Here is a 17042-nt window from a genome sequence, read left to right as displayed (position 1 = left end):
GGCGAAGCCAGCAGGCAGGGATTAACCTCTAGTACAGGAGCCTTACCGTACTACATCTAATATACAGTTACGACATCTATTACACAGTTAGTGGTGACTACCACAGTGCTCCATTCACTAATTTGATGGGACCTTTGTGTTCACTTGCAGCAAGCAACCAATGAGCTGAATGACGTACTTCCTATAATGGAAAAGGCTATAATTGCACTTCAAGCCTTGGAGAAGAGTGACATTTCAGAGATTAGGTATGGCTGCCCATGCCGGTGTGTCCTGTGTTTGTGCCTGCGCCTGTGTGTGTATGTTTGTTTGTGCGGTGTGTGTGTCTGTGTCTGTGCCTGTGTGTGACTGTGCCTGTGTGTGTGACTGTGCCTGTGTGTGTGTTTGTCTGTGCCTGTGTGTGTGTTTGTCTGTGCCTGTGTGTGTGTGTGTGTGTTTGTCTGTGCCTGTGTGTGTGACTGTGCCTGTGTGTTTGACTGTCCCAATGTGTGTGTGTTTGTCTGTGCCTGTGTGTGTGACTGTGCCTGTGTGTGTGACTGTGCCAGTGTGTGTGTGTTTGTCTGTGCCTGTGTGTGTGACTGTGCCTGTGTGTGTGTGCTTGTCTGTGCCTGTCTGTGTGTCTGAGTGTGTGTGTTTGTCTGTGCGGTGTGTGTGTCTGTGCCTGTGTGTGTGTGTTTGGCTCTGCCTGTGTGTGTGTGTTTGTCTGTGCCTGTGTGTGTGTGTTTGTCTGTGCCCATGTGTGTGACTGTGCCTGTGTGTGTGTCTGTGCCTGTGTGTTTGTCTGTGCCTGTGTGTGTGTCTGTGCCTGTGTGTGTGACTGTGCCTGTCTGTGTGGCTGTGCCTGTGTGTGACTGTGCCTGTGTATGTGACTGTGCCTGTGTGTGTGACTGTGCCTGTGTGTGTGTGTTTGTCTGTGCCTGAGTGTGTGTGTTTGTCTGTGCCTGTGTGTGTGTGACTGTGCCTGTCTGTGTGTATGTGCCTGTGTGTGACTGTGCCTGTGTGTGTGACTGTGCCTGTGTTAGTCTGTGCCTGTGTGTGTGTCTGTGCCTGTGTGAGTCTGTGCCTGTGTGTGACTGTGCCTGTGTGTGTGTGTTTGTCTGTGCCTGTGTGTGTGTGTGTGTTTGTCTGTGCCTGTGTGTGTGTCTGTGCAGTGTGTGTGACTGTGCCTGTGTGTGTGACTGTGCCTGTGTGAGTCTGTGCCTGTGTGTGTGACTGTGCCTGTGTGTGTGTTTGTCTGTGCCTTTGTGTGTGTGTTTGTCTGTGCGGTGTGTGTGTCTTTGTCTGTGTCTGTGCCTGTGTGTGTATGTGTCTGTGCCTGTGTGTGTGTCTGTGCCTGTGTGTGTGTCTGTGCCTGTGTGTGTGACTGTGCCTGTGTGTGTGTGTTTGTCTGTGCCTGTGTGTGTGTGTGTTTGTCTGTGCCTGTGTGTGTGTCTGTGCGGTGTGTGTGACTGTGCCTGTGTGTGTGACTGTGCCTGTGTGAGTCTGTGCCTGTGTGTGTGACTGTGCCTGTGTGTGTGTTTGTCTGTGCCTGTGTGTGTGTGTTTGTGCGGTGTGTGTGTCTGTGTCTGTGCCTGTGTGTGTGTATGTGTCTGTGCCTGTGTGTGTGTCTGTGCCTGTGTGTGTGTCTGTGCCTGTGTGTGTGACTGTGCCTGTGTGTGTGTCTGTGACTGTGTGTGTGACTGTGCCTGTGTGTGTGTCTGTGCCTGTGTGTGTGACTGTGCCTGTGTGTGTGTGTTTGTCTGTGTGTGTGTCTGTGCCTGTGTGTGTGACTGTGCCTGTGTGTGTGTGTTTGTATGTGCGGTGTGTGTGCCTGTGTGTGTGTTTGTCTGTGTGGTGTGTGTGTATGTGTCTGTGCGGTGTGTGTGACTGTGCCTGTGTGTGTGACTGTGCCTGTGTGAGTCTGTGCCTGTGTGTGTGACTGTGCCTGTCTGTGTGTTTGTCTGTGCCTGTGTGTGTGTCTGTGCCTGTGTGTGTGTGTTTGTCTGTGCGGTGTGTGTGTCTGTGTCTGTGCCTGTGTGTGTGTCTGTGTCTGTGCCTGTGTGTGTGTCAGTGCCTGTGTGTGTGTCCGTACCTGTGTGTGTGACTGTGCCTGTGTGTGTGTCTGTGCCTGTGTGTGTGACTGTGCCTGTGTGTGTGTCTGTGCCTGTGTGTGTGTTTGTCTGTGCCTGTGTGTGTGTGTTTGTCTGTGCCTGTGTGTGTGTCTGTGCGGTGTGTGTGACTGTGCCTGTGTGTGTGACTGTGCCTGTGTGAGTCTGTGCCTGTGTGTGTGACTGTGCCTGTGTGTGTGTTTGTCTGTGCCTTTGTGTGTGCGTTTGTCTGTGCCTGTGTGTGTGTGTTTGTCTGTGTGGTGTGTGTGTCTGTGTCTGTGCCTGTGTGTGTGACTGTACCTGTGTGTGTGTGTTTGTCTGTGTGGTGTCTGTGTCTGTACCTGTGTGTGTGACTGTGCCTGTGTGTGTGACTGTGCCTGTGTGTGTGTCTGTGCCTGTGTATGTGTGTTTGTCTGTGCGGTGTGTGTGTCTGTGTCTGTGTGTGTGTGTTTGTCTGTGCCTGTGTGTGTGCCTGTGCCTGTCTGTGTGGTGTGTGTCTGTGTCTGTGCCTGTGTGTGTGTCTGTGCCTGTGTGTGTGACTGTGCCTGTGTGTGTGTGTGTGTCTGTGCCTGTGTGTGTGTGTGTGTCTGTGCCTGTGTGTGTGTCTGTGCCTGTGTGTGTGACTGTGCCTGTGTGTGTGTCTGTGCCTGTGTGTGTGACTGTGCCTGAGTGTGTGTCTGTGCCTGTGTGTGTGTGTTTGTCTGTGTGGTGTGTGTGTCTGTGTCTGTGCCTGTGTGTGTGTCTGTGCCTGTGTGTGTGTCTGTGCCTGTGTGTGTGACTGTGCCTGTGTGTGTGTGTGTGCCTGTGTGTGTGTTTGTCTGTGCCTGTGTGTGTGTGTTTGTCTGTGCCTGTGTGTGTGTCTGTGCCTGTGTGTGTGACTGTGCCTGTCTGTGTGTCTGTGCCTGTGTGTGTGTCTGTGTCTGTGTGTGTGTGTTTGTCTGTGCCTGTGTGTGTGACTGTGCCTGTCTGTGTGGTGTGTGTGTCTGTGTCTGTGCCTGTGTGTGTGTCTGTGCCTGTGTGTGTGTCTGTGCCTGTGTGTGTGTGTTTGTCTGTGCCTGTGTGTGTGTGTTTGTCTGTGCCCATGTGTGTGACTGTGCCTGTGTGTGTGTCTGTGCCTGTGTGTTTGTCTGTGCCTGTGTGTGTGTCTGTGCCTGTGTGTGTGACTGTGCCTGTGTGTGTGTCTGTGCCTGTGTGTGACTGTGCCTGTCTGTGTGTCTGTGCCTGTGTGTGTGACTTTGCCTGTCTGTGTGTCTGTGCCTGTGTGTGTGTGTTTGTCTGTGCCTGTGTGTGTGACTGTGCCTGTCTGTGTGGTGTGTGTGTCTGTGTCTGTGCCTGTGTGTGTGTCTGTGCCTGTGTGTGTGACTGTGCCTGTGTGTGTGTGTTTGTCTGTGCCTGTGTGTGTGTCTGTGCCTGTGTGTGTGTGTTTGTCTGTGCGGTGTGTGTGTCTGTGTCTGTGCCTGTGTGTGTGACTGTGCCTGTGTGTGTGTGTTTGTCTGTGCGGTGTGTGTGTCTGTGTCTGTGCCTGTGTGTGTGACTGTGCCTGTGTGTGTGTGTTTGTCTGTGTGGTGTGTCTCTGACTGTGTGTGTGCCTGTGCATGTGTTTGTGCTTGTGGGTGTATCTATGCCTGTGTGTGTGTCTGTGTCTGTCAATGTGTGTGAGCCTGTGTGTGTGTGACTGTGCCTTTGTGTGTGTCTGTGTCTGTCAATGTGTGTGTGCCTGTGTGTGTGTCTGTGCCTCTGTGTGTGACTGTGCCTGTGTGTGTGTCTGTGCCTGTGTGTCTGTTTCTGTGGGTGTGTATGTAGCATAGCCTTCATCTGGCTGATCGCTCGGAAGCGGGTCATGTTGGGGTTTAAAGGTCAGACTCTCCACCCTGTGCCTGACCTGGCGGGCGATATGCTGGACCTTTCTGACCCTGGGGAAGGTGAAGCTTGTGCTGAGGGAAGGGTGAATGGGGGTCCATTGTTGGGGCTTGTCCATCATGCCCTTTCTAGAGATGGTTACTGCTGCCTGCTGAGGGTGGAGCTGAGGGAGGGGGGGGGGGGGGGCCTTGTTGGGGTTTTTTGGGGCTGTTTTCGCATTGTGAAAATGTTGAAAGTTAGTTGAATTAAAATACTTTTAAAATAAACCATGCCCTGTCTGAATACTAACCGGTAACACACCTGAATGTGTTTTGCAGAGTCTACACTAACCCTCCAACACTGGTTCTCACAGTGATGAACGCAATCTGTGTCCTCCTGCGGAAATCCCCTCAATGGACCACTGCCAAACTGCTGCTAGCAGACCCAAGCTTCCTGAAACATCTGCTGACACTGGACAAGGACAAGATCCCAGAGAAGGTGAGATTCTCCCTCACACTCACTCACTGGAGAAGGTGAGATTCTCCCTCTCACTCACTCACTGTAGAAGGTGAGATTCTCCCTCACACTCACTGGAGAAGGTGAGATTCTCCCTCACACTCACTCACTGGAGAATGTGACACTCTCCCTCACACTCACTCACTGGAAAAGGTGAGATTCTCCCTCGCACTCACTGGAGAAGGTGATATTCTCCCTCACACTCACTGGAGAAGGTGACATTCTCCCTCACACTCACTGGAGAAGGTGACATTCTCCCTCACACTCACTGGAGAAGGTGACATTCTCCCTCACACTCACTCACTGAGGAAGGTGAGATTCTCCCTCACACTCACTCACTGGAGAAGGTGACATTCTCCCTCACACTCACTCACTGGAGAAGGTGAGATTCTCCCTCACACTCACTCACTGGAGAAGGTGAGATTCTCCATCACACTCACTGGAGAAGGTGACACTCTCCCTCACACTCGCTGGAGAATGTGGCACTCTCCCTCACACTCACTCACTGAAGAACGTCACACTCTCCCTCACACTCACTCACTGGAGAAGGTGAGATTCTCCCTCACACTCACTCACTGAAGAAAGTCACACTCTCCCTCACACTCACTCACTTGAGAAGGTGAGATTCTCCCTCACACTCACTGGAGAAGGTGACACTCTCCCTCACACTCACTCACTTGAGAAGGTGAGATTCTCCCTCACACTCACTCACTTGAGAAGGTGAGATTCTCCCTCTCACTCACTGGAGAAGGTGAGATTCTCCCTCTCACTCACTGGAGAAGGTGAGATTCCCTCTCACACTCACTGGAGAAGTTGACACTCTCTTTCACACTCACTCACTGGAGAAGGTGAGATTCTCCCTCACACTCACTCACTGGGGAAGGTGAGATTCTCCCTCACACTCACTCACTGAGGAAGGTGAGATTCTCCCTCACACTCACTGGAGAAGGTGACACTCTCCCTCACACTCACTGGAGAAGGTCACATTCTCCCTCACACTAACTCACTGAGGAAGGTGAGATTCTCCCTCTCACTCACTGGAGAAGGTGAGATTCTCCCTCACACTCACTCACTGGAGAATGTGACACTCTCCCTCACACTCACTCACTGGAGAAGGTGAGATTCCCCCTCACACTCACTCACTGGAGAAGGTGAGATTCTCCATCACACTCACTCACTGGAGAAGGTGAGATTCTCCCTCACACTCACTCACTGGAGAAGGTGAGATACTCCCTCACACTCACTGGAGAAGGTGAGATTCCCCCTCACACTCACTCACTGGAGAAAGTGACACTCTCCCTCACACTCACTGGAGAAGGTGACACTCTGCCTCACACTCACTCACTGAGGAAGGTGACATTCTCCCTCACACTCACTCACTGGAGAAGGTGAGATTCCCCCTTACACTCACTGGAGAAGGTGAGATTCTCCTTCGCACTCACTGGAGAAGGTGAGATTCTCCCTCACACTCACTCACTGGAGAAGGTCACACTCTCCCTCACACTCACTCACTGGAGAAGGTGAGATTCTCCGTCACACTCGCTGGAAAAGGTGAGATTCTCCCTCACACTCACTCACTGTAGAAGGTGAGATTCTCCCTCACACTGACTGGAGAAGGTGAGATTCCCCCTCACACTCACTGGAGAAGGTGACACTCTGCCTCACACTCACTCACTGGAGAAAGTGACATTCTCCCTCACACTCACTGGAGAAGGTGAGATTCTCCCTCACACTCACTGGAGAAGGTGAGATTCCCCCTCACACTCACTGGAGAAGGTGACATTCTCCCTCACACTCACTCACTGGAGAAGGTGAGATTCCCCCTCACACTCACTGGAGAAGGTGAGATTCTCCTTCACACTCACTGGAGAATGTGAGATTCTCCCTCTCACTCACTGCAGAAGGTGAGATTCTCCCTCTCACTCACTGGAGAAGGTGAGATTCCCCCTCACACTCACTGGAGAAGTTGACACTCTCTTTCACATTCACTCACTGGAGAAGGTGAGATTCTCCCTCACACTCACTCACTGGAGAAGGTGAGATACTCCCTCACACTCACTCACTGAGGAAGGTGAGATTCTCCCTCACACTCACTGGAGAATGTGACACTCTCCCTCACACTCACTGGAGAAGGTGACACTCTGCCTCACACTAACTCACTGAGGAAGGTGAGATTCTCCCTCACACTCACTCACTGGAGAAGGTGAGATTCTCCCTCACACTCACTCAGTGGAGAATGTGACACTCTCCCTCACACTCACTCACTGGAGAAGGTGAGATACTCCCTCACACTCACTGGAGAAGGTGAGATTCCCCCTCACACTCACTCACTGGAGAAAGTGACACTCTCCCTCACACTCCCTGGAGAAGGTGACACTCTGCCTCACACTCACTCACTGAGGAAGGTGACATTCTCCCTCACACTCACTCACTGGAGAAAGTGAGATTCCCCCTCACACTCACTGGAGAAGGTGAGATTCTCCTTCGCACTCACTGGAGAAGGTGAGATTCTCCCTCACACTCACTCACTGGAGAAGGTCACACTCTCCCTCACACTCACTCACTGGAGAAGGTGAGATTCTCCGTCACACTCACTGGAAAAGGTGAGATTCTCCCTCACACTCACTCACTGGGGAAGGTGAGATTCTCCCTCACACTCACTCACTGTAGAAGGTGAGATTCTCCCTCACACTCACTGGAGAAGGTGAGATTCCCCCTCACACTCACTGGAGAAGGTGACACTCTGCCTCACACTCACTCACTGGAGAATGTGACACTCTCCCTCACACTCACTCACTGGAAAAGGTGAGATTCTCCCTCACACTCACTCACTGGAGAAGGTGAGATTCTCCCTCACACTCACTCACTGGAGAAGGTGAGATACTCCCTCACACTCACAGGAGAAGGTGCCATTCCCCCTCACACTCACTCACTGGAGAAGGTGAGATACTCCCTCACACTCACAGGAGAAGGTGCCATTCCCCCTCACACTCACTCACTGGAGAAAGTGACATTCTCCCTCACACTCACTGGAGAAGGTGAGATTCTCCCTCACACTCACTGGAGAAGGTGAGATTCCCCCTCACACTCACTGGAGAAGGTGACATTCTCCCTCACACTCACTCACTGGAGAAGGTGAGATTCCCCCTCACACTCACTGGAGAAGGTGAGATTCTCCTTCACACTCACTGGAGAAGGTGAGATTCTCCCTCACACTCACTCACTGGAGAAGGTCACACTCTCCCTCGCACTCACTCACTGGAGAAGGTGACACTCTGCCTCACACTCACTCACTGGAGAAAGTGAGATTCTCCGGCACACTCGCGGGAAAAGGTGAGATTCTCCCTCACACTCACTCACTGGAGAAGGTGAGATTCTCCCTCACACTCACTCACTGGAGAAGGTGAGATTCCCACTCACACTCACTGGAGAAGGTGACACTCTCCCTCACACTCACTCACTGGAGAAGGTGAGATTCTCCCTCACACTCACTCACTGGAGAAGGTGAGATTCTCCCTCACACTCACTCACTGGAAAAGGTGAGATTCTCCCTCACACTCACTCACTGGAGAAGGTGAGATTCTCCCTCACACTCACTGGAGAAGGTGCCATTCCCCCTCACACTCACTGGAGAAGGTGACATTCTCCCTCACACTCACTCACTGGAGAAAGTGACATTCTCCCTCACACTCACTGGAGAAGGTGACATTCTCCCTCACACTCACTCACTGGAGAAGGTGAGATTCCCCCTCACACTCACTGGAGAAGGTGAGATTCTCCCTCACACTCACTGGAGAAGGTGAGATTCTCCCTCACACTCACTCACTGGAGAAGGTCACACTCTCCCTCGCACTCACTCACTGGAGAAGGTGAGATTCCCCCTCACACTCACTGGAGAAGGTGAGATTCTCCTTCACACACGCGGGAAAAGGTGAGATTCTCCCTCACACTCACTCACTGTAGAAGGTGAGATTCTCCCTCACACTCACTGGAGAAGGTGAGATTCCCCCTCACACTCACTCACTGGAGAAGGTGAGATTCTCCCTCACACTCACTGGAGAAGGTGAGATTCTCCCTCACACTCACTGGAGAAGGTGAGATTCTCCCTCACACTCACTCATTGGAAAAGGTGAGATTCTCCCTCACACTCACTGGAGAATGTGACACTCTCCCTCACACTCACTCTCTGGAGAAGGTGAGATACTCCCTCACACTCACTCTCTGGAGAAGGTGACATTCTCCCTCACACTCACTCACTGGAGAAGGTGAGATTCTCCCTCACACTCACTGGAGAAGGTGAGATTCTCCCTCACACTCACTCACTGGAATAGGTGACACTCTCCCTCACACTCACTGGAGAATGTGACACTCTCCCTCACACTCACTCACTGGAAAAGGTGAGATTCTCCCTCACACTCACTCACTGGAGAAGGTGAGATTCTCCCTCACACTCACTGGAGAAGGTGCCATTCCCCCTCACACTCACTCACTGGAGAAGGTGAGATTCTCCGTCACACTCACTGGAGAAGGTGAGATTCTCCCTCACACTCACTCACTGTAGAAGGTGAGATTCTCCCTCACACTCACTCACTGTAGAAGGTGACACTCTCCCTCACACTCACTGGAGAAGGTGAGATTCTCCCTCACACTCACTGGAGAAGGTGAGATTCTCCTTCACACTCACTGGAGAAGGTGACACTCTGCCTCACACTCACTGAGGAAGGTGACACTCTCCCTCACACTCACTCACTGGAGAAGGTGACACTCTCCCTCACACTCACTCACTGGAGAAGGTGAGATTCTCCCTCACACTCACTGGAGAAGGTGAGATTCCCTCTCACTCTCACTGGAGAAGGTGACACTCTCCCTCACACTCACTGAGGAAGGTGACACTCTCCCTCACACTCACTCACTGAGGAAGGTGACACTCTCCCTCGCACTCACTCACTGAGGAAGGTGACACTCTCCCTCACACTCACTCACTGGAGAAGGTGACACTCTCCCTCACACTCACTGGAGAAGGTGACACTCTCCCTCACACTCACTCACTGGAGAAGGTGACACTCTCCCTCACACTCACTCACTGGAGAAGGTGACACTCTCCCTCACACTCACTGAGGAAGGTGACACTCTCCCTCACACTCACTCACTGGAGAAGGTGACACTCTCCCTCACACTCACTGGAGAAGGTGACACTCTCCCTCACACTCACTGGAGAAGGTGACACTCTCCCTCACACTCACTGGAGAAAGTGACACTCTCCCTCACACTCACTGAGGAAGGTGACACTCTCCCTCACACTCACTGAGGAAGGTGACACTCTCCCTCACACTCACTGGAGAAGGGGACACTCTCCCTCACACTCACTCACTGGAGAAAGGGACACTCTCCCTCACACTCACTGAGGAAGGTGACACTCTCCCTCACACTCACTGGAGAAGGTGAGATTCTCCCTCCCACTCACTCACTGGAGAAGGTGAGATTCTCCCTCACACTCACTGAGGAAGGGGACACTCTCCCTCACACTCACTGAGGAAGGGGAGTGTTGTTTTGAGGTTAATGACCTGAGCACCTGGACATCTCGGGAGATGTTCCTCAGTCATCTCCCAGCCCAAACCATCTCCACCTGCTTCAGCTATGACCTTCCTGCCATTATAAGACCAGCAGTGGGAATGCTTGCTGATGACTGCACAATGTTCAGCACCATTTGTGATTTCTGAATCCTGAAGTAGCCCCTGTCGAAATGCAGCAGGAGCTGGGCAAGTGGCAAGTTTCATTCACACCAGAGAAGTGCCAGAAAATGAACTAATGCTCATTGATGGGAATCAGCCAAGAAACATCATTCTGGATGTTTCCATTGACCAGAAGCCTGTCCACCATCTACAAGTGTGATGGAATACTCTCCACTTGCTCGGCACCATCCAGGACAAAGCAGTCAGCTTGATTGTTCCCCCTTCCACAAACATTCAAACCTTCCACCGCCGACGCACAGTGGCAGCCGTGTGTACCATCTACAAGATGCACTGCAGTAACTCACCAAGGCTCCTTAGGCAGCACCTTCCAAACCCACGGCCACTACCATCCAGAAGGACAAGAACAGCAGATACCTGGGAACCCCACCACCTGGAGGTTCCCCTCCAACTCACTCACCACCTTGACTGGGAAATATATCGGCCGTACCTTCACTGTCGCTGGGGCAACACCCTGGAACTCCCTCCCTAACAGCACAGTGGGTGTACCTACAGCACAGGAGCTGCACAAGTTCAAAAAGGCAGCTCAACACCTTGTCAAGAGCAATCAGAGATTGACAATAAATATTGGATTTGCTGAGATTTAAAGATTAAAAGTCCCATCAGCTCAGCAACAACATCAATTGACGAGAAATGTTGATAAACTCAGTCCAGCCAGCAGCGACATTAGGGCACACAGTAGCACAGTGGTTAGCACTGTTGCTTCACAGCACCATGGTCCCAGGTTCGATTCCCGGCTTGGGTCACTGTCTGTGCGGAGTCTGCACGTTCTCCCGTGGGATTCCTCCGGATGCTCCGGTTTCCTCCCACAGTCCTGAAAGACGTGCTGTTAGGTGAATTGGACATTCTGAATTCTCCCTCTGTGACCCGAACAGGCGCCGGAATGTGGCGACTAGGGGCTTTTCACAGTAACTTCATTGCAATGTTAATGTAAGACTGCCTGTGACACAAATAAATTATTAAAGAATTGTTTTTAATTTTTCCTAGGTCTTCACAAAGTTGAAGCTTTACTCAAAGCACCCTGATTTCAACCCTGAACGGGTGGGCTTGGTGTCCACGGCATGTCGTTCCCTGTGTGAATGGGTGTTAGCCATACAGCATTATCACGAAGTGCGGAAGGTAAGTCTGGAAGCTGGAAGTACATTACTAATTCATGTCTGTGCGGATTGTACTGTACAAGTTCCAGTCTATAGGACATGGAATCCTCATGAGAGGACAGGAGCACGGAGCAGAGAGAGGACAGGAGCACAGAGCAGAGAGAGGACAGGAGCATGGAGCAGAGAGAGGACAGGGGCACAGAGCAGAGAGAGGACAGGAGCATGGAGTAGAGAGAGGACAGGGGCACAGAGCAGAGAGAGGACAGGAGCACGGAGCAGAGAGAGGACAGGGGCACAGAGCAGAGAGAGGACAGGAGCACGGAGCAGAGAGAGGACAGGGGCACAGAGCAGAGAGAGGACAGGAGCACGGAGCAGAGAGTGAAAGGGCAGGAGCACGGAGCAGAGAGAGGACAGGAGCACAGAGCAGACAGAGAGAGGACAGGAGCACAGAGCAGAGAGAGGACAGGAGCACAGAGCAGAGAGAGGACAGGAGCACAGAGCAGAGAGAGGACAGGAGCACAGAGCAGAGAGAGGACAGGAGCACGGAGCAGAGAGAGGACAGGGGCACGGAGCAGAGAGAGGACAGGGGCACAGAGCAGAGAGAGGACAGGAGCACGGAGCAGAGAGAGGACAGGGGCACAGAGCAGAGAGAGGACAGGAGCACGGAGCAGAGAGTGAAAGGGCAGGAGCACGGAGCAGAGAGAGGACAGGAGCACAGAGCCAACAGAGAGAGGACAGGAGCAGGGAGCAGAGCGAGGACAGGAGCACAGAGCAGAGAGAGAGGACAGGAGCAGGGAGCAGAGAGAGGACAGGAGCACAGAGCAGAGCGAGGACAGGAGCACAGAGCAGAGCGAGGACAGGAGCACAGAGCAGAGAGAGGACAGGAGCACAGAGCAGAGAGAGGACAGGAGCAGGGAGCAGAGAGAGGACAGGAGCACAGAGCAGAGCGAGGACAGGAGCACGGAGCAGAGAGAGGACAGGAGCACAGAGCAGAGAGAGGACAGGAGCACAGAGCCAACAGAGAGAGGACAGGAGCAGGGAGCAGAGCGAGGACAGGAGCACAGAGCAGAGAGAGGACAGGAGCAGGGAGCAGAGAGAGGACAGGAGCACAGAGCAGAGCGAGGACAGGAGCACAGAGCAGAGCGAGGACAGGAGCACAGAGCAGAGAGAGGACAGGAGCACAGAGCAGAGAGAGGACAGGAGCACGGAGCAGAGAGAGGACAGGAGCACGGAGCAGAGAGAGGGCAGGAGCACGGAGCAGAGAGTGAGAGGACAGGGGCACAGAGCAGAGAGAGGACAGGAGCACGGAGCAGAGAGAGGGCAGGAGCACAGAGCAGAGAGAGGGCAGGAGCACGGAGCAGAGAGAGGACAGGAGCACGGAGCAGAGAGAGGACAGGAGCACGGAGCAGAGAGAGGACAGGAGCACGGAGCAGAGAGAGGACAGGAGCACGGAGCAGAGACTGAGAGGACAGGAGCACGGAGCAGAGAGAGGACAGGATCATGGAGCAGACAGTGAGAGGACAGGAGCACAGAGCAGAGAGAGGACAGGAGCACAGAGCAGAGAGTGAGAGGACAGGAGCACAGAGCAGAGAGAGGACAGGAGCACAGAGCAGAGAGAGGACAGGAGCACAGAGCAGAGAGAGGACAGGAGCACGGAGCAGAGAGTGAGAGGACAGGAGCACAGAGCAGAGAGAGGACAGGAGCACAGAGCAGAGAGAGGACAGGAGCACGGAGCAGAGAGTGAGAGGACAGGAGCACAGAGCAGAGAGAGGACAGGAGCACGGAGCAGAGAGTGAGAGGACAGGAGCACGGAGCAGAGAGAGGACAGGAGCACGGAGCAGAGAGAGGACAGGATCACGGAGCAGACGGTGAGAGGACAGGAGCACGGAGCAGAGAGAGGACAGGAGCACGGAGCAGAGAGAGGACAGGAGCACGGAGCAGAGAGAGGACAGGAGCACGGAGCAGAGAGAGGACAGGAGCACGGAGCAGAGAGAGGACAGGAGCCCGGAGCAGAGAGTGGACAGGGGCACAGAGCAGAGAGAGGACAGGAGCACGGAGCAGAGAGAGGACAGGGGCACAGAGCAGAGAGAGGACAGGAGCACGGAGCAGAGAGAGGACAGGAGCACGGAGCAGAGAGAGGACAGGAGCACGGAGCAGAGAGAGGACAGGAGCACAGAGCAGAGAGAGGACAGGAGCACGGAGCAGAGAGAGGACAGGAGCACGGAGCAGAGAGAGGACAGGAGCACGGAGCAGAGACTGAGAGGACAGGAGCACGGAGCAGAGAGTGAGAGGACAGGAGCACAGAGCAGAGAGAGGGCAGGAGCACAGAGCAGAGAGAGGACAGGAGCACTGAGCAGAGAGTGAGAGGAGAGGAGCACAGGGCAGAGAGAGGACAGGAGCACGGAGCAGAGAGAGGGCAGGAGCACAGAGCAGAGAGAGGACAGGAGCACGGAGCAGAGGAAGGACAGGAGCACGGAGCAGAGAGAGGACAGGAGCACGGAGCAGAGAGAGGACAGGATCACGGAGCAGAGAGTGAGAGGACAGGAGCCCGAACCAGAGAGAGGACAGGAGCAGGGAGCAGAGAGAGGACAGGAGCACAGAGCAGAGCGAGGACAGGAGCACAGAGCAGAGAGAGGACAGGAGCACGGAGCAGAGAGAGGACAGGATCACGGAGCAGACAGTGAGAGGACAGGAGCACGGAGCAGAGGGAGGACAGGAGCACAGAGCAGAGGGAGGACAGGATCACCGAGCAGAGAGAGGACAGGAGCACGGAGCAGAGAGAGGACAGGATCACGGAGCAGACAGTGAGAGGACAGGAGCACGGAGCAGACGGAGGACAGGAACACAGAGCAGAGGGAGGACAGGATCACGGAGCAGACAGTGAGAGGACAGGAGCACAGAGCAGAGAGTGGACAGTAGCACAGAGCAGAGAGAGGGCAGGAGCACACAGCAGAGAGAGGACAGGAGCACTGAGCAGAGAGAGGGCAGGAGCACAGAGCAGAGAGAGGACAGGAGCACAGAGCAGAGAGAGGACAGGAGCACGGAGCAGAGAGAGGACAGGAGCACAGAGCAGAGAGAGGACAGCAGCACGGAGCAGAGAGAGGACAGGAGCACGGAGCAGAGAGAGGACAGGAGCACAGAGCCAACAGAGAGAGGACAGGAGCACGGAGCAGAGAGAGGACAGGAGCACAGAGCAGAGAGAGGACAGGAGCACGGAGCAGAGAGAGGACAGGAGCACGGAGCAGAGAGAGGACAGGAGCACGGAGCAGAGAGAGGACAGGAGCACTGAGCAGAGAGTGAGAGGAGAGGAGCACAGGGCAGAGAGAGGACAGGAGCACGGAGCAGAGGGAGGACAGGAACACAGAGCAGAGGGAGGACAGGAACACAGAGCAGAGGGAGGACAGGAACACAGAGCAGAGGGAGGACAGGATCACGGAGCAGAGAGAGGACAGGAGCACGGAGCAGAGAGAGGACAGGATCACGGAGCAGACAGTGAGAGGACAGGAGCACGGAGCAGAGAGAGGACAGGATCACGGAGCAGAGAGTGAGACGACAGGAGCACAGAGCAGAGAGAGGAGATTGGAACCTTTGGCGCTAACAATTGCACACAAAGACTCGAGACATGGGCAGATTGCGGGCTTCCCCTTCTCGGCCGTGAGGGGAAAATGTGTGGACTGGATAAGTGGACGGGCCTTGTCCGCGTATTGTGGGACCCACTGGGCGTAATAAGAAAAGAACCCCAGGCAGCGTTTGAGGGCCTTGGGGCAGTGGGAGAGTGGAAGCTCCATGAGGGGGCGTATGCGGTCGGGGTCGAGCCCCAGTCGTCCGTTTTGGACTACGTAGCCAAGGATGGCTAAGCGGTCTGTGCGGAACACGCACTTCTCCTTGTTGTAAGTGAGATTAAGGAGAGATGCGGTGTGGAGGAATTTAGAAAGGTTGGCATTATGGTCCTGCTGGTCATGGCCACAGATGGTGACATTGTCGAGGTACGGGAAGGTGGCCTGCAGTCCGTACCGGTCAACCATTCGGTCCATTTCTCGTTGAAATACCGAGACTCCATTCGTGACACCGAAGGAAATCCTAAGAAATTGGTACAGACGACCGTCTGCCTCGAAGGCAGTGTAGGGGCGGTCCGATTTACGGATGGGGAGCTGGTGGTAGGCGGATTTCAGGTCAATAGTAGAGAAGACCCGGTACTGTGCAATCTGATTGACCATATCAGATATGCAGGGGAGAGGGTACGCGTCGAGCTGCGTGTACCGGTTGATGGTCTGGCTGTAGTCCATGACCATCCTGTGCTTCTCCCCGGTCTTAACCACTACCACCTGGGCTCTCCAAGGGCTGTTGCTGGCCTCGATGATACCCTCCCGAAGCAGCCACTGGACTTCGGACCTGATGAAGGCCTTGTCCTGGGTGCTGTACCGTCTGCTCCTGGTGGCGACGGGCTTGCAATCCACAGTCAGACTGGCAAAGAGGGAGGGAGGCTCGACCTTGAAGGTCGTGAGGCCGCAAACGGTGAGGGGAGGTAGGGGTCCGCTGAATTTGAGGGTGAGGCTCTGGAGATTGCATTGGAAATCCAGGCCTAGTAAGAGTGACGCGCAGAGGTCGGGGAGAATGTACAGACGGAAACGGTCGAATTCCACGCCCTGTACAGTCAGTTTAACCAGGCAGAAACTCCGGATCGGGACAGAGTGGGAACCGGAGGCGAGAGAGATCTGCCGGTTGGCGGGATGGACCGTAAGGGAATAGCGCCTTACCGTGTCCGGGTGAACAAAGCTCTCGGTGCTCCCGGAGTCGATGATGCAGGAGGTCACGTGGCCGTTGACCAGCACCGTTGTGGCCTTTCTTGCCACAAGCTTTGCAGGTCGCGGTGCGGGCCGGGCAGCACAGGTGGGGGTGCTTCTGCTGACCGCAGAAGTAACAGCGGGGACCCCCAGGGAGCGCGGTGCGGCGAGCAGCGCAGGCGAAGTGCGTGGGGGCGGCTGCTGGGGGGGCCGTTTGCGAGGTCCACGAGGGGTAGGACTGGTGGGCCGAGCGGCTAGCGGAGTAAGTTTGCGCACTACGGGAGGCGGCCATCATGGAAAGCGCCAGAGTCTTTGTGGCGGCGAGGTCGAGGGCGGCCCCTTCCAGCAGTCGTTGCCGGATGGGGTCCGATGCAATGCCTGTAACAAAGGCATCGAGCATGAGTAAATCGGCATGTTCTGTGGCTGTGAGGGCCCGGCAGTCGCAGTCTCGTGCCAGAGGTATAAGGGCCCTCCTGAAGTCCTCAATCGACTCACTCGGCTGCTGGACGCGAGTAGAGAGTAGGTGTCTCGCAAACAGGGTGTTCGTCGACTGTGCATAGTTCTCATTGAGCAGCTCCATAGCTCTGACATAGTCAGGCGCAACTCAAATTAGCGGAAAGACACGGGAGCTAAGTCTTGAGTACAGGAGTTGTCTTTTTTGAGCCTCCATCGGGGGAGGGTCCGCTGAAGAGATGTAGGCCTCGAAGACTGCGAGTCAGTGAACAAAGTCTTTCCTGGCGTGAGGCGACTGCGGATCCAGCTGCAGACGGTCAGGCTTGATCCTGATGTCCATGGTGAACGGAAAATCACACAGCAATAAATTGTGGCGCTAACAATTGCACACAAAGACTCGAGACATGTACAATCGAGGCTTTTATTGCTGTGTGATGCTATTCCTCCAGCGGCAGCTGTAGAATAGAATCTCAGTGACTCACACGCATATTTATACACAAGCTCCCTGTGGGCGGAGCT

General features: G+C 54.3%; 1 protein-coding gene across 1 annotated transcript in view; it reads left to right on the top strand.

The window, feature by feature from the left end:
- Nucleotides 1-17042, top strand: part of LOC119966916 (dynein heavy chain 14, axonemal-like) — a 1122002-nt gene that overhangs the window by 906328 nt on the left and 198632 nt on the right. The window contains exons 60-62 of the mRNA XM_038798874.1: nt 151-245; nt 4262-4421; nt 11177-11308. Coding sequence (XP_038654802.1) covers nt 151-245; nt 4262-4421; nt 11177-11308 — 387 coding nt within the window. The remainder of the gene's footprint in view (nt 1-150; nt 246-4261; nt 4422-11176; nt 11309-17042) is intronic.

The sequence above is a fragment of the Scyliorhinus canicula genome, chromosome 6, assembly GCF_902713615.1.
Source record: "Scyliorhinus canicula chromosome 6, sScyCan1.1, whole genome shotgun sequence".
Lineage (NCBI taxonomy): Eukaryota > Metazoa > Chordata > Chondrichthyes > Carcharhiniformes > Scyliorhinidae > Scyliorhinus > Scyliorhinus canicula.
Note: the sequence above shows the minus strand (reverse complement) of the source record. Positions and strands in the feature narration are given on the sequence as shown.